Genomic DNA, 16,863 nt, shown 5'->3' on the forward strand with positions numbered 1-16,863 from the left:
GTGGGTCCGTGGGTGGATGGCCGCCTGTGTGTTCTAGCAGAATTCCATTCCGCATTCTCTAGAATCCCACCCTTTGTTCCCACAGAAACCTCGGGATTCTCTCTGCATAAAGCGATTCTGAACGCTTTAGAGACGTGACAGAGACTTGCTCGCCTTTCCACAACTCCGTGCCCGCCCTACCTCCTCTACCCAGCAACACACGTCGGAGTATAGCGCCGTAGCCCGCGATCCTCCAACCCCCGCGTATTTCATCAGGTTGAGCCCGCGCGCCAAAAGCCAGGATTCGGCTCTGAAATCCGAGGACCACCGTCGACTACTGGCGAAAAGAACCGGACGTGTTGCGTTTGGCGTTTTGAGGCTGCGAGCATGTCTTTGACCTCGAATCGGACTAAGCATAGAGTGAAGCCTCCCCGAAAGGTATGTCATTTCACTGTTCTCAACCGAGTACACACAGCACGCGTCTTTCCCAGACCTAACCTTACCACTATCATGAACTCTTACTGACATCCGCTTCTACGCACAGGGACTCCAAGGCGATGCCGGCGGCTTCGAGCAGATGTGGCCCGAACTGCGCGATGCGTTTGGCGAGGTGCACAAGAAATGCGCGTCCAAGCTGTCCTACGAACAGCTGTACCGCAAAGGCTACACCCTGGTGCTGAAGAAGATGGGCATCCAGCTCTACGACGGCATAAAGGAATCAGAAAGTGTTTGGCTGAAAGCAGAAGTACTCGGTGAGATACGGGCAGTCTTGGCCGCGGGACAGTTCCAGACAAGCTCGGGCAGGTCGGAGAACGAGCAGCGGATATATGGGGAGGAGTTTCTGAGGATCATGAAGAATACGTATAATGATTATATGACGTCTATGAGTATGATTGCGGACGTGCTGATGTACTTGGTAAGGGCTGTTTCGTGGCGTTTCTGACGCAGAGAACAAGGCTGACATCGGTTGTAGGATCGTGTGTTTTGCAAAGATCACAGATGCCCGACGGTCTTCTCGATGGCTATGGGTCTGTTCCGGAAGATCGTGCTCGAAGAGTCGGCCTACCCGAACGACCCGGTCAACGTCCTCCGACACCTCACAGACATCATTCTGTTTCAAATACAACTGGAGAGATCGGGCGAGATTATCGACAAGAGCCTGATACGGCAATGTGTGTACATGCTTGAGGGACTATACGTGACGGACCAGGAGCGGGAAGAGGACAGACTCTACGTGAACGCTTTCGAGCCCCACTTTCTAGACACGAGTCGAGAGTTCTACAAGTCCGAAGCCGAGCGCATGCTTTTCGAGTCCGATGCCGGGGCCTACTGTCGCATTGTGAGGAAACGCATAAATGAGGAGCAAGACCGGTGCAGATCGACGCTCTCTGACTTGACGACGGAGAAGATTGTCAGGGTCGTCGAGAATGAGCTTATCAAGAATCAGATCGGTAACATCATTGCGTCGCCGAGCGGCGTTCGACATATGATAGACAATGATTTGTTTGATGAACTTGAGCTCATCTACGAGCTAGAAAGCCGTATAGATAAACGCAAGGGGGAATTGAAGAAGGCATTGCAGAAGAAGATTGTGGAGGCTGGCATGGAAGTCAACAATGCCGCGATCGCGGCCTCACAGGCATCTGCCGCACCAGCCCAGGCAGGTGAGGGCGGCGAATCGTCTAGTAGAGCGCCCGCCGAGAAGTCTGGGAGCAACCAGACTGTTGCAGCCCTGACGTGGGTCGACGACGTGCTTAAACTGAAGGACAAGTACGACTTGATCTGGCAACGATCATTTGACCAAGACCAAGACCTGCAAACAGCCCTTACGCGGAGCTTCTCTGACTTTATTAATTCAGCCACATTTCCTCGAGGTTCGGAGTACATTTCGCTGTTTATCGACGAGAACATGAAGAAGGGCATCAAAGGTAAGTCGGAAGCTGAGATTGACCAGCTGCTTGACAAGGCTATCACGCTACTCCGATACGTGCTCGACAAGGATATGTTCGAGAGGTACTACAAGAAGCACTTGTGTCGCCGTCTGCTCATGAACAAGTCTGTTAGCAATGATGTTGAGAAGCAGATGATCTCACGCATGAAGATCGAGCTTGGAAACAGCTTCACGGTCAAGCTGGAGGCTATGTTCAAGGACATGACCATCTCCGAGGAGCTCACCAGCGGTTACAAAAACTTTATCCACAATATGGGAGCAACCGACCCGACCAGAGTGGACCTGTCTATATCCGTCCTCACGAGCATGACCTGGCCATTAGAGTCTATGGGTGGTGCGATTGAGAACAGCGATTCAGGGGGCAGATCGAAATGCAAATTCCCTCCAACAATCGAGCGAGTGCGGCAAAACTTTGAACGATTCTACTCGGAAAAGCATTCGGGCAGACAGCTGACGTGGCTATCAAACATGGGCACGGCAGACATCAAAGCAATATTCCCAAAAGTGCAGACAAAGGAGGGCTACAAGGAGCGGAAGCACGAGCTCAACGTCTCCACCTACGCCATGGTCGTGCTCCTGCTCTTCAACGACCTGCCCGCCGACCAGAGGCTCTCCTTTGAGACCATCCACGCCGAGACAAACATCCCCAAGGCCGACCTTGTCAGAACGCTGCAGTCGCTCGCCGTCTCGCCCAAGACGCGCATCCTGGTCAAGGAGCCGATGAGCCGCGACGTCAAGCCGACAGACCACTTCTGCTTCAACGAGGGCTTCAAGAGCCCCTTTGTCAAAGTTAAAGTCGGCGTCGTCATGGCCGGCAACAAGGTCGAGAACGAGCGGGAGCGGCGCGAGACGGAGCAGAAGAATGAAGCGTCGCGGGGGTTTGTCATTGAGGCCGCGATTGTGCGCATCATGAAGTGAGTCGACGTCCTCTTTCCCATAATTTTGGTATCTAGTAGTAGCTAACATTGTTGTGTCGTGGCAGACAGCGCAAGGAGCTCAGCCACCAACAGCTCATCGCCGAGGTGCTCAGCCAGATGGCCGCCCAGTTCAAGCCCGAGGTGGCGATGATCAAGAAGCGCGTCGAGAGTCTGATTGAGCGCGAGTATCTGGAGCGGCTGGACGGCCAGGACCTGCCTGCGTACCGCTACCTGGCCTGAGAGTCCGAGAGGTGGTGGGCATGGTGGGTTAGTAATCGACAATGGTAAAAGGGTTTGTGGGAGGATTGGGAGGCAGGGTTTGCTATAAACTGCCCCATAAAAATCTCAATGCATTTTGCTTAGCATTTGTTAGTTTTCTTTTCTTCTTCAACGTTTCATTTTTCGGTTTTGAGCGTTTCTTGTCTGTTTTGTTTTTGGTTATTTGATTCCTCGCATGCATGCTACAGCAAGAAATGAAGCTGAGCAGCAGTGGAGAGAGGAAGGGGAGTTCAGATCTTGAACTTGCATTTTCGGAGTAGGAAATTTTTTTTTTTTTGGGAGGGGGCGTTGGTTGACATTGTTTGGTACCGCTTGCAATCTGTGTCACATTGAGCGGACGAGGGTTGAATTGCGGCGTGTATGGATGGATGGATGGGTGGAGAAATGAAAGGTGGTTGATGGCGATGAATGATGATGATAGGGCGGGCATATCCAGATGGTAGGCGCTCTGCTACTACAGGCAGGTTCAGATTGAGGTTTTGGTAAAGATATATATATACTACTATCTATACTATACCAATATATACGACATGATTTGTTGGGGAGGGGGGCAATGATGCATGCATTGCTGTCTGCCTGCCTGCCTACCTACGCACTACGCACTACGCACTACGCAGTATGTATGAGGTCTGTCGAGAGTTGGTTTTGAGCTCCTTTATCTTTGTTTTTGGTTTCCCCTCTTGCACACGTGGGCGTGGGCGTGTGCATGTACGACATGTATGTATGTATGTACAAAGCCAGAAGCCAGCCAAGTATGCACGGAGGAGTCAGTCAGATATTCAGACAGTCAGTCAGATATTCAGACAGCCATACAATCAGACAAACGAACAAACGAAAAGCAAGCTCATCTCATCTCCCGTCCTCTCGTAGCTCGTATATGTAATTAGTGCTAATTACTTATCTGGCGATACCGAAGGCACGGAAGTGCTATCGCCAGCGAGCGCTTGTTACACGGCGTAATCTCGGTGGCCTGTCTGTCTGTCGGGTGTGTGTGTGTGTCTTGTGTGTCTTGTGTGTCTTGTGTGTTCATGTGGTACGAATACGGAAGGAGACGGGGATTGGAGGGTGGTATATGATGTAGTAGTTGTATGGTGTGGTGTGGTGTGGTATGTGGTATGTGGGGGTCATTGTGCGGGATGTACATTTAAGGTATAGAGGGAAGGAAGGAAGGAAGGGTGGATGGGAGAAATGGGGAAATGGAAGGAAGGATGAAGAGGTGGAAAGGAAGGAAGGTGCGCAGGATGATGTCTCTATGAGACTACCTAGAGAAGCAGATGGATAGGTAGATTTGTTGACTGTTTGCGCGCAGACCGGACAAGCAGTCTAGACGATCTAGACAGTCTATCTAGATGGTAGTATGGAGAAGGTTCGTCCAGGGCCTGGTAATTAGGTACCTAATTTCATTTAATTTGCTGGATGCCAGGTGCTGGGTGACTTTGGGTAATTTTAGTAGTGGTGTGTTTCACGCGTTCCTTTGGCGGCGGACCCGGATGGGTGGATGGATGGAATGGATAGGTGGATTGATTGTTACCAGGTAATTACAATCGTTTTGTACCTTAAATTATGCTTGCCCTGCCCTGCCCTGTGCAGCGAAGGACCGGTCAAGCAGCACTTGAGAATGGGCTCGCACGAGGTTTGTGTCGATCTGCTGTGTGTATGCATGCATGCATGCATGGAGTAAGTACTGTAGTACTCAGCTTTTTTGTTTGTTTGAAGGACTGCTTGGTGTAAGTAATTAAGCGAGTACGGGCGGGGACGAGAATGTAGTGGTTTGTTTGACAAACGGCGAAGACGGGATGGATGGATGATGATGATGTGTGTATAACGAAGAATACTCAGCAAGGGCTATGCTAGCTAACAAATAATGAGTTCAGTGATGTCGGTTTCAGCCACGACGGGAAAGAAGAAGACGAAGAAAGGTAATTAATAAGACGGGTTTCAGGTTCTTGGACTCCAGCAGACTGTATACATAAGAGCAAGTGCCCCACTAGCAGGAGTGGAGAATAAGATGTGGGTGGAGCCGTGGTAGCTATTAAATACTAACTACGGTTCCAATGGACGCGATGGCGGCGGCGCTCAGTAAGAAGGCTCTGCGATGCAAAAGTCTTCATGTAGTATTATTAATTAGACAAAGCACAGTATGGTAATTAGTCGTGGAGGTGATGAATGTTAATGACAATGTCAAGGTAGAGTTGAAACGGTGGCGCATCCTACTGACGGTATGTCTCCATGTCTTATAATAATAACTTACTTTTTTTTGCATGCAATGTGTTGATGCAGTCAGCAGATATGTCTACTCGTCGAGAATGTGAATATCGTGAATCGGCGCTGTGCGATCAGAACTACGCGTGACAACGCTAGGGAACAAACAGCAGACACGAGGCGGAAGAATGCTTGTGTTATGTTGAATTGTTCATTGTATCGTGTCGTGTCGTGTCGTGTGGCAGCACAGGGAGAGCGAGGCATGGCAAGTCCAGTATTCATTTCCGATCGGGACCTCAAAGGGCGTGGAGAGCTGCGGTGCCTATCAAAGTCGCCTATCAAGTCGCCTATCGGGGGGGGATGCTTGCATATCGCCGGGCGATTCTGCAGCCCCAGACGGCAGGAGGCTCGCGTACCTGATGCTAGACCACCTTACACGCCATTGTCGCCCGTTGATTGGCTGCAATACCGATCCTGACAGACTTTGACATACAAAGCACGGCCGTCCCTGTGTTTCATCCTACGCGTCCGTCGTGACTTCCTGGCTGGGTCTGCATGACGAATACAGGGCAGGTGCCAGCTGTGGCAAGGTCGACATCCATCCGGCGCCCTCTCATTGGCTGCGTTGCCCCCCCAGTACTGCCGCACCGCCGCAACCCACAACTCCCGTCATCTCTACTATATTCTCTCCCCTCTCTCCTCTTCCTTTTCTTTCTCTTCCACCTTTCTCTCCCTCTCTTCCCCCTCTTGCTATCGCATCGCTCAGGTCGTGCTCTTTGGCACCTTGCTCTCTTTTCAATCACTCTTCGGAGTACAGTCCTTCTTTTTTTATCACTCAATCGATCCACACACTCTCTTTCGAGCTTTGCCCACCTTTGCCATTCCTCGTTTCTTTTGCCCTGGAAGGCCACTATCCTTAAGAAAGCACTTCGAAAGTTGCTCATCCCCGCCCTCTGTTGCATATCCACCGCCAATTGACCATCTTCCACGTTTACGACCCGATCAGAAACGATTTACGCAAAAAAGTCAGTTATCCAATCTACCAATCATGTCGACCAAGCTCGCTCTTCTCGCCCTGCTCTCTTCCGCTCTCGCCGTTCCGTTCGATGCCCGGCACCCAAAATACCCAGCTGGCAACACCACGGCTGTCATGCCCACTGGTGGCTATGGCGGTGATCACTCTACAGTCGAGCCCACCACCTACATCACAAGCACCTCATACATCACCCAATTCATCACCCTGACCAGGCCGCACTCTCCCAGTGCCCCTGAGCAAACCCCCACCCCCACTCAGGAGCAAAGTGTTGACGCCGAGGCTACTGGTGGTGCTGGCAGCGATTCTGGTGCCAATCCGGGCGGCTATGCCAGTCAAGGCAGTCAACAGTGTGGAGCTGTCGTCACTTCAACTGTCAAGCAACAGGTCACCGTCACTGTCACGGCTGGATCCGCCAACACTCCCGCGCCTGCTCCTCCCGCTGCTCCGTCCGCTCCTGCTGAACCTTCTGTCGCCCAGAGTCCAGTTGCTGCCCCGTCCTTTGCCACCTATGCTCCCGAGTCATCTGCCGCCCCGCCCGAATCTCACGCGCCAGAGGCCACTCCTTCCCCGACTCCAGCTCCAGCTCCGGCCCCAGCTCCGGCCCCAGTGTCCAGCGTTGTCCAGCAGCCAGCCCCCAGCAGCTCCACCGAGGAAGGTTACAAGCCCGCCCCCACAGCTGGTAGCTCCCCCAAGGGTGGCAAGCGTGGTCTCGCCTACAACGATGCTTCTCTTACGACATGCTTCAAGGACAACGCAAAGGTCTCTTGGGCCTACAACTGGGAGGCTACTCCCCGCAACCTTGACTCCGCCTTCGAGTACGTCCCAACCATGTGGGGTATGAAGTCCGACTTTACCTCCACCTGGAAGGGCTTTGCCGACGCTGCCATTGCCTCTGGCTCAAAGCACCTCATGGCCTTCAACGAGCCTGACCTGACGTCTCAAGCCAACATGTCGCCCGCTGACGCTGCCAAGAACTACCGTACCTACTTCCAACAATACTACGGCAAGGGTCTCCGTCTAGGTGCTCCATCCGTGACCAACGGAGGTGGAAACATGGGCCTGACCTGGCTGGCCAGCTTCATGAAGGAGTGCTCCGACTGCCAAATCGACTTTTGCCCGGTGCACTGGTACGACTCCTACCAGAACATTGACTACTTCAAGAGCCACATGCAAAAGGCCACCGAGGCTTGCAACGGCAAGCCAATCTGGCTTACCGAGTTTGGTACCAATGATGGTTCTGATGACCAGATCAGCGGCTTCCTCAAGACCGTCCTCCCGTGGTTGGACAGCCAGGACTACGTGGAGCGATATGCCTACTTCATGGCCGGCACTGGTGCACGCCAGCTCGTTACCGGAACTGCCGCGAGCACCATTGGCGCCGTTTATGGCTCTGCATGATTCTTTTTAAACTTGTCATGAATCGATATCGTCTGGGTAGATGTGGTGCCTCTCTGTCTCACCCGGACGGGCACCGTCGTCCCCTACGGTGAATGAATTCCTCTTTATACTTCGTGTCTATACTTATTTAACACTGGCAAGAGTCGCTTTAGCGAACGGGGTTTCGTCGAGTGCTCTGCCTTTGGGATTGTGTTGTCATCAGCGCATTGCGTGGGCTGCGAAACGGCTTGGGTTCGATCATAGACTGGTGCAGAGCGCAGTATGTCCAAGTCAAATGTTGAACATTGTCTATCGACTTGTCTTTTACTCTCGTTGATTTTGCTTCCTCGTGTGACCTTGCTCGTGATGTTGCGAATTGAATGCAAGCCTACATCTCCACGATACTCGTAGCCCTTGCTGACGGTCCTCTCAGTCATGGTAGCACCTTTCCACTACATTTGTGTATCATACATACAAGCCATGTGGCCAACAGCCCTTTACCACTCCGTATCATCCACATCATGCCCGCCATGCGTGCTTGACATGTCCTCCCACCACACCAGATTATCCGCCACATGCCTATACTCATCAAACCCCATGCCCAACGCCTGCTCATACTCGGCCGCTAAGCCAGCAAACCCGGACCTCGTCGTATCGCACTGCCTGAGCTGGTGCTGCTTCACCTTCCGATACCGCAGCAGTCGAAACGCAAGCACGCTGACGGGCGCCCACGAGCCCTCCCGCAGCGTAATCCGATCCAGGTCCAGCTCCGTGATGCGCCGGTGCCGCACAAGAAACCGGCACAGCTCGTCCGACGTCAGGTCAAGCGAGCCAAGGTACAAATACGCCAGATCGGGCCATTTCTCCGTGCCGCTGCCAACGTACGCCGTCAGGGGCAGCGCATAGTTTGTCGTCGTCGTTGTATCTCCGCCGCTCCGGTCCCGCCGCATCCCGCTGTCCGAGAGGTTGAGTTTGAGGCGCTCGAGCGCGGCGCATGAGCCGATGAGGCGGCCGAGGAGGCCCGTGGCTAGCAGGGCGCGGAGCTGTGTCTGCGAGCTTGGATAAGGGGCGTGGATCGCGCCGTCGTGATATTCGCCTGGTGCGTCGGTGCTTGTCGCGAGTGCGAGCTTGAGGTCGCGCACCTGAGCAAAGGAGGCGCAGAGTGCGGCGAAGCGCGCGGGCACGCGCTGTGCGGCGGCGAGAAAGGAGATGTGCATGTGGAGGTCTAGAGTGCGGATGTTGTTTGGTGTGCATGATGCCAGCGCGGCAAAGAGGTTGAACAGCGGCCGGAAGTCGAGGCAGTCGATGCCCTCGCGCGCGAAGCCGATGGGGAGGTTGGCAAAGTGCTTGTGTCTGCTGGGCAGTTGGGGCCCGCAGAGGTCGGGCTTCCAGCGGTGATCTTCCGCGTAGGACCAGAAGATGATCTTGGAGAGGCGCGGGAGGGCAGGGAGGGCGGTTTGGAGGAGGACGAGGGCGTCGTGGGCTTGGGCGCGGATGAGTTCGCGCTCTTGGGCCATGGGCTTGAAGAAGGTGTCTGTTTGCTTGGAGGGGATGTATAGTTCCTTGATGATCGCGCAGTAGCTGCAGCACTCGTTTTCGTCGTCGTTACTGTTCTCAAGGCTCCGCTTCGCGCGATGCAGCGGATCAAGCCACGCATTGCAGAACCCGTACGACGCAGCATCATACACGAGCGTGCGCACTCCCCTCGCCACAAGCGGATGCTCGTCGCACAGCCTGCGCAGCCGGTCCAGCGGCGCCCTTTCCGACGCAATGCACACCCGCTCGAGCAGCAGTGGCGCCCCCGCATCTGCAAACGTCTTGCACACGAGGCGGAGGTTCTGGATCGAGGCGGTGTCGTGAAGGCTGTATCGCGGCCCGTTGGACTTGTAGTATTTGCGGCGTGGGATGTGTGCGCGGCTTGGCTGTCTGACGTGTGTGAAGATGAGAGTGGTGAGCTCGAGGGGGAGGGGGAAGGAGGATTGTGGTTTGGGCGGAGGGGGTGGTGAGGGGATTGGGGATGTCATTTTTGTGATGATGCTGCTGCTGACGTGGGAGAGAGGTGGTAGATTGCGTTTTATGTAAAGTGGTAGTCGTAGGCTACAGGATCGCGCTATATCTTCGCGCGTCTACCTATAAAAGCGGGTCGGAACTATATCTACTCTTGGCATGGTGTAGGACGACTTCGGGAGAGTAAGCTAGGCTAGTCATGTCTTGGTCTGTATGGGATTCCCGTTCGATATATATGTCGACGCATCAACAGGTGCAAGAGCAAGAGCAAGTTCGGATGCAATACTGTGGCCGCTTCAGTCTGATTTCTTCCTGCGTTCATTCGCTGTCTTTCGCCTCGGTTGAAGCCATCCATCATTGCCGTGCTGTATTCAATATCGATGCAAGTGCTCGACACAACGGTCAGTGGTGATATATTTATGATAGTATACTCTCCTTTTTTCGACACGCTGTCGGTCAAATCCGTACAGCAGGGCTCCGGGCAATTGCTCGACCACAAATATCACACGATCCAGGGCAAGATGATTGTAGCGACCTATAATTCCGTCGTAGACAGGGGTTTCGAGCTGCATAGAGAATCCTTACAATGTCAGGTTCAGGAAAATGCAACACCCGCGACTGAACCGGAAGCCCATTATATATGGATGTGCCTGGATATATCTATGAATAGGAGATATTGCTCTCTGCGAAGTCTTGGAAGAACATGGCTGCGTAGACACAGTATGATCTTTGGAACGGCACTCTACACTGGTCGAAGCATGAACTTGACGACACGAAGTTATTTGATTGATGCATAGTACTACTGTACAAGCAACAGTCATCAGGTTTGAAATACTAGAAGAGAGTTTGCGCCAAGGATGATACTCAATCACGAGGAATTCAGATTGTAATGACTAATACCAAGAGTATCAAGATCTTCTTCTCCCAAACACCCTGATTCTCTTCACACCTCCGTCAGGAATAATGACCAGTTTGACATGTGAGTACGTCTGTCCCTGTGCATTGCTCAGCTCTTGTGATCCATACTCGTGCTCGCGATCTGGCCCTGCTTTCTGTGGCGACAAAACCTCCTGCCATGCACCATCATCTGCATCAGGATCCTTGTCAAACCTCCCAGCAAACACCTGCACCTTCTGCGGGAAGTTACCACGGAAATGAGCAGTGTCAATAACAATCCGCTCGATCTCCCCCGTAGTTCCCAGTCTGATAATTGCCCAATCAATATGTGGACCCCTCGTGCGCTTGGTCTCCCAGCCATCACCCATATCCATGCCTCGCCCTGGCAGGAGCAAATTGTCTTTCGTGCCAAAGTGTTGATCCGAGCAGCTGACAGCGACTCCACCATTCACAGTCGCAGCAAGGTCGAATACCGCGTCAACATCCTGCGGGAACACCGGCAGCGCCACTCCGAACAGCTTGAAACGTGCAATGCCCCCATCAGGATACATCAGCAGTCTGACGTGTGTGTATGCCTTCTCCGTAATCTTGCTCAACAGCCATGCGTGTCGCTGGCTCGGCCCGCACTCCTGCTTTTCAAGTATCGTCTCCCAGCCCGCGAAGCTCTTATCACTGACCTTTGCGTCATCATTGCTGAAGCAGCCCTCGACCGCGATTTCAGGGGCGTGGTTCCCGTTGAAGAATGCCGTGTCTATCTCCACGCCTTTGACCTTCCCGCTGGCAACGCCCAGTCTTATGACTACCCAATCGAAGGGTTCGGTGTTGTGACGCCTCGTCTCCCAACCATCGTACCAAGCGCCTGCATGCGTGAACACTCCTGGCTTGCGTACAGGCGGTGTCGAAGTCGTAAGGTTCTCGGCCGCAGCAAACCATTCATCAGAAAAGGAGAGGATACGGGAGCCTAGTGGCTTGGAGATGAGGTCTGACAGTGTCGATGTCTCAGCAAGTCTCTACTCGTGCGTGTCATTCTTGGAGATTGAGTTACCTATACTAGTCGAGCCAAACGTCTCTTGGATCTTCTCGGGTGCGACTACTGTAACGTCGCCTTCACCTATGGGCTCGGAAACAATTGCTTGGATCTCCATGTTGTGCGACGATTGATGGATGTACAGCTAGAAGCATGGAAAAGTCTCGAGGAAGACGGCGCCTTCTGAATAGCTCTTGTGAATGTCGGCGTTTGATTGTCCCTGTCATGGCGGGGCAGGCGGCGACCCAACCCCCGCGTAGGGCTGACTAGCTCCTGAAATCAGCAGCACTAAAAAGCCTTCTAAAAGGCTGTGCACTATACTGCGTCCAACGTCTCTAGGACATGATTGTTATCTCTGGGAACTAATTTGCCTTCGAGCTTTGAGCCCGGATTCCTGCTAGTATCTGCGAGTGATCTGATGTTCAAGTTTTCCGACCAAAAGTTCAAAAAGAAGGTCGAGCATGTAAATTCAAAAAGGAAATTCCGAATAGGGGAATCGAACCCCTGGCTGCTGTGTACTTCTTGGGAGACCCAATGAGAGACAGCGATGTTAGCCACTACACCAATTCGGAAATGCTTAGAAGAGTTTTAGTATTTTTCAATATAATCTATGTCTATACTATTTTACACATGGGCCTAATCTGTAACCTTAATTATATAAATTAGAATAATTTAAGTAAAGAACTATTATAATAGCTGCTATAACAAAGCTAACGACACGTAACTCTCTACGTGGTGTCCTATAGGAACTTTAGTAGAATTTACCGTGATTAACGTAATTATCTAACTAGTTTAACTACCAACGGTCCATATATACAAGCCTAGTACTAGATAAGATCTAGTTTGGGAACACCGAGCTAAATCGCAGCCCATGCCAGCGTCTGCAGCGCTTGTGTGGAATTGAACTCTACGGCTGTCGCGCTTTGGAGAGTGCATGCTATTAGCTTCTTCCCTACCATACCAACCGTGCAGCGTACGATGGCAACTGTTGGCCATCTACTTATCGCCTAATTGGCAGTCTATAATCAGGATCCAGGTTCTGGCATGTTCATGCGGCGTGGTAGTTAGCTAGTAAAATATCCAAGTCCCTTTACGGTACGCCAGGATAGCGTACTTCACTCTTCTATGAGGTAGCAGCGAGTAAATGACTCCAATGGCATTCAAAACCCAATCCAAAACTCAATCGAGAGTATGTCTTAGCTAATAAATAAATCTTCATACTAACAAATACGAGTAAGATTATACTATTACCAACTTTCAAAGAGAACAATAGCGTACCTCAATAGGTAGCTAGCAAGACCTCCTAAGGAGGGCTTAGACAACATCAGGGGGAATACAAGAAGCACTTACAACACTCGCTAGTTCTATTAAAGAGCTTGGTAATGCGATGGAGGCCGCACAGTTACTTTTTAGTAAGGCTTACCGTAGTAGATTAGGGTCATGCTAACTCGATAGGCGTATCCATAACGCAAGCGGACCTCTGCAGATCATTCATTGATATGTCCAATGACAACTTCGTTGCTACCATCGATAATATGACCGCGCTACCAGGCATCGAGACGTTCGAGTTCGCTGAATAGAAAACTATTATGAAGGAGCAAGGCACAAAGAAAGAAAAGGGGCCGATGATATTAGATACTATACTAAATAGAGATAAGTAGTAGAGTCAAGCATAACATATGCGATAGACCAGATCTACGTCGTCCTAACAGACTATCTAGAACCATACTACTAGGGTAGTGAAATTAAAGTACACTTTGCTAGAATCTTATCGTATCAATCAAAACTTCTTCTTTCACCGATTATAGTACTGTTAAGCCTCTAGATCTAGATAATGATAACTTCGGGATAGTGTGAGGCTGTAAAGGCAGCTCTATTTCTAGATCGCCATGAGCGTAACCAGGATCCACTGCTAGAGTCTGGATCTGAAGAAGAATTCGGCGAGGTTTATTCATAATTGTAAGAAATGTACTAATAACCCCTTGAAGAGAAACATGCCCTTTCAAAACCTAGAAGCTAGTGAAGCGAATTGTATGGAGTTTGACTAGCTTTATGCGAGTGCGACTTTTGAGAACCTAGGAGTAGATTAGCTTTATTAACTTAGCATGCGCACGACGTGTTACGTACAAACAAAGCCAGTACTTTTGAGGGATAGTGGCAAAAATCCGTCGTGTCAAGAGGATATTTCAGACCTGAGCCAGCGATGTTCAGTCGGAGCTCTTTAAGCTGCTTTAAAGATGAAATAAGATCCCATGCATACCTCTAGGGCTACCGTGGTGGCTTCATCGAGTTCAAGTACAAGCACCGGAGAGTGCCTACATGCTTCATGATTACAAGAGTACTCAAAGATAGCCGTAGGTTGGAAAGATCGAACTAGATGACCTTCAATCCGTCGATAGCAGTAAGCAAGCTTTCAAGAACTTGCACGACGCGTTACAAGGATCTAATATAAAGAATATAGGTGAATGTTCCCAACTTAAGATCGGAAAAAGAGGTTAGAAAAGATTCTACACGGGGACACTAGATGACCGCCAGGTGACGTAATGCAGATGAACAAAGTATTTGGTGCAAGTTTAGGTCGACTCGAATTAATCGTAGAGAATTCAGTCCTTGCGGCACATAGTTCCAGATATTTCTTGGGATAGTGCACGGAATATACGGGAAGCTCTCGTGTTCGTCAAGTCGCTATAGCCTTAGAAATGCGGCCCTTAAGTTACTAGGTATCGATGATATAGAACTGACTTAGACACTAATCGCTAATAGGTTATCCGAAGAAACGACTGTACTACATAGTCGGTTCAACTGGCAGTGACTTAGGGAGCGAAGATCAAGGTATCGCAATTTCCCATGCGTACTAAGGAATGTGCGGAAGCTTTACACACCTACTTAACTACTCGAAAGATAACTCGTGATCAAATCGCGTGGACTATGGCGAATATATTCCGTAACTTAGCTACTTTCGTACTCCCGCAGACGAATAAATCCTAGGATAAGAGTAAAGGTCGAATTGAATGATTAGCTAAGGCTGCCTCGTCGAGTACCACGTAAAAGTGTAATAAGCTCGTCGCACTAACACTAGTTCCGCGTAATACTAAGCGAGCACTTAGAAGACCTTCTATTAGAAGCTTTTCTAATTAGCTGTTCGCTTCTACTATATAACTTAACATACCTAAGCTAAACATATTAGAGAAATAACTCCATTGGTATACTAGATAAGCTATGCCCTTAGAGGCGACTGGATTTGCATGGTTACTAGTAAAGGGAAAAAGCTAAGGATTCCAAGCTAATCTTACTATATGTACCTTTACATGGTTCACCCTATGTAATAGATTCTTACTAGACAATTAAGAGAATAGTTACTTTATACATTTAAAAGAGATGGGACTTAGCTAGGATTGGCGGGACTTAGTAGGGCTTAGTCTAAGTTAACGGGCCGTTCCGTGTATCTATAAAAGATGGGGTCTAAAAGCTTGTTTGTTCGTGGTTAGATGCGCACGGGAACATGTATCATCTATGTTTATTATAAGTCTAAAGCTCGAGGAAGCTGTCCCTGCCCGCTTACCATGGAATCCAGTCGTCCTCTGTGCCGATAATGATGGCCCTAGTTCACTACTATTTCGGGTTGCTTCTATATGGAGGACTTATGGCGCGGTTCACATTAGAAGTTCTATGTAGAACAATAATGCGGGGATCTTGCGTCGTGGGAATGGTATGCTGGATTATTTCCAAAGCGGTATTTTGGTACTCTGCATTAATTAGTCTAAAGCTCTGGGTGCTTCCAGTCGGCGATGCTCGGTGCTCGCATTATTACATCGCGTTTCTCCTAATCGACTCCGTCCTCGTAATATGGGACTATTCGCATCATAGAAATAGAGTTTTGAATAACCTCTGTGGCGTGATTTTTTAGTCCACGAACCATCGATTGCTTCACGGAGTGTAATTAGCGAGTTCTGCTAGTGGAGCTGGTGATATTAGCGGCTTAGCCCCCGGTCAATCGCCTCGCGCTCTGCGTCCGCTTTCTTCGCCCGTCGCAACCCTGCCAATCTTGCGCATCATTTCCTTTGCAACTTTACAGGCTTCGCATGCCCGCGATAGACCATGGCATCAGGCTTTCTTGATCGATGCATATCGCGCCTTCTACATAGCCGAACTTCAATTGCGAAGAAGATCTGTGGCACATTAGGTCCCAACGTCGTTCGAGTAGGTCGACATCGACTCGTTAAAGGTCCCTGCCATGAGGCCGAACTGGAAGCCTTACAATTCGTCGCCAGATCAACATCTATACCTATACCCAGAGTTCATCGGACATATAAATACAAAGATAGGCTCTACATCGAAATGGAATATGTTCAGGGTCAGACTCTCGCGTTCGCTTGGATGAAAGGGCTGCTATCCGAGGATCAAAAAGAGCTATTATTGAAGAGCTCGCGAATTTTGTTGGCCAACTCCGGGGGCTGAAGCCACCGCAGGATGGAATCGTTGCATCGGCAGAGTCGCATTCCTGCCTGGATTATCGAATCGGGAATAGACCTGTTGGACCATTCTCTACCTACGACGAGTTTCATGCCTTCCTTCGAGGCAATATCCCATTTGATTCTAGTGAGCAGATTTTTGGGCAGCAAGTATCAAAATGTCATTCGCGCTCCTATCGTACCCTCTTTTCTCACTCAGATCTTGCTCAGCGTAACATTATAGTCAAGGATGGTAGGATTGTGGCTATTATAGACTGGGCATTCAGCGGTTGGTATCCTGAGTATTGGGAGTATACAAAGGCGCATTATGGCATGATGAACGTGCCAGACTGGTACTCGGAGTTCGAACGTGTTATGCCTAAGTACGATGACGAGTTGAAGGCTGAATATCTTCTCTGGGCTCTATATGAGGAGCCCGGGAATCAAAAGCATTGGCGCGTTCCCGGACCCGAAGGAGCAGTTGTTCAATAGGCACACTATCTATCATACTACGAACCACAGCTCCCCTATGGTCGTATCATAGACCTCTAGGCGTAGACATATATGTTTTGCGGACTCGATTCGCCCATCCAGTGGTCCGCCTGCCGAAGAGCTCGGATTAGAAACTGAGAAATATCAAACCCTCTTACTATCCTAGCCTCCTGAAGCATAGCTATAGCCGCCATTGTCCAAGTGACATAGTTCTGCTGCGGCGTTGCGTTTTTGACGGGAACCGGTAC

General features: G+C 50.5%; 5 protein-coding genes and 1 non-coding gene across 6 annotated transcripts; 3 read left to right on the top strand and 3 right to left on the bottom strand.

Annotated features, from left to right (window-relative positions):
- Positions 1-65: 65 nt before the first annotated feature.
- Positions 66-3,128, top strand: EJ05DRAFT_166851 (Cullin-domain-containing protein). The gene is made up of 4 exons (XM_033739468.1): positions 66-417; positions 524-895; positions 953-2,844; positions 2,913-3,128. The coding sequence occupies exons 1-4, from the start codon at positions 367-369 to the stop codon at positions 3,085-3,087; spliced, it is 2,490 nt and encodes an 829-aa protein (XP_033596095.1). The 5' UTR covers positions 66-366; the 3' UTR covers positions 3,088-3,128.
- A 3,248-nt stretch (positions 3,129-6,376) lies between these two features.
- On the top strand, positions 6,377-7,762 carry EJ05DRAFT_489833 (uncharacterized protein; the record flags this gene model as incomplete). Its single annotated transcript, XM_033745823.1, has 1 exon — positions 6,377-7,762. One exon carries the CDS (start codon positions 6,377-6,379, stop codon positions 7,760-7,762), a length of 1,386 nt encoding a protein of 461 aa, XP_033596096.1.
- Positions 7,763-7,987: 225 nt separating this feature from the next.
- EJ05DRAFT_166919 (uncharacterized protein) lies at positions 7,988-9,963 on the bottom strand. The gene has a single exon (XM_033739469.1). It carries the CDS (start codon positions 9,763-9,765, stop codon positions 8,239-8,241), a length of 1,527 nt encoding a protein of 508 aa, XP_033596097.1. The 5' UTR covers positions 9,766-9,963; the 3' UTR covers positions 7,988-8,238.
- Positions 9,964-10,569: 606 nt separating this feature from the next.
- Positions 10,570-11,875, bottom strand: EJ05DRAFT_469852 (Allantoicase). Its single transcript, XM_033742920.1, has 2 exons — positions 11,691-11,875; positions 10,570-11,627 (listed from the first exon to the last, which is right to left on the bottom strand). Exons 1-2 carry the CDS (start codon positions 11,788-11,790, stop codon positions 10,657-10,659), a joined length of 1,071 nt encoding a protein of 356 aa, XP_033596098.1. The 5' UTR covers positions 11,791-11,875; the 3' UTR covers positions 10,570-10,656.
- A 278-nt stretch (positions 11,876-12,153) lies between these two features.
- Positions 12,154-12,244, bottom strand: EJ05DRAFT_t74. The gene has a single exon. It is a non-coding gene; the product is annotated as a tRNA-Glu (tRNA).
- A 3,526-nt stretch (positions 12,245-15,770) lies between these two features.
- On the top strand, positions 15,771-16,615 carry EJ05DRAFT_494760 (kinase-like protein; the record flags this gene model as incomplete). The annotated part of the gene is made up of 2 exons (XM_033746210.1): positions 15,771-16,039; positions 16,081-16,615. The coding sequence occupies 2 exons, from the start codon at positions 15,771-15,773 to the stop codon at positions 16,613-16,615; spliced, it is 804 nt and encodes a 267-aa protein (XP_033596099.1).
- Positions 16,616-16,863: the final 248 nt, after the last annotated feature.

The sequence above is a fragment of the Pseudovirgaria hyperparasitica genome (assembly GCF_010093815.1).
Source record: "Pseudovirgaria hyperparasitica strain CBS 121739 unplaced genomic scaffold EJ05scaffold_19, whole genome shotgun sequence".
Lineage (NCBI taxonomy): Eukaryota > Fungi > Ascomycota > Dothideomycetes > Acrospermales > Acrospermaceae > Pseudovirgaria > Pseudovirgaria hyperparasitica.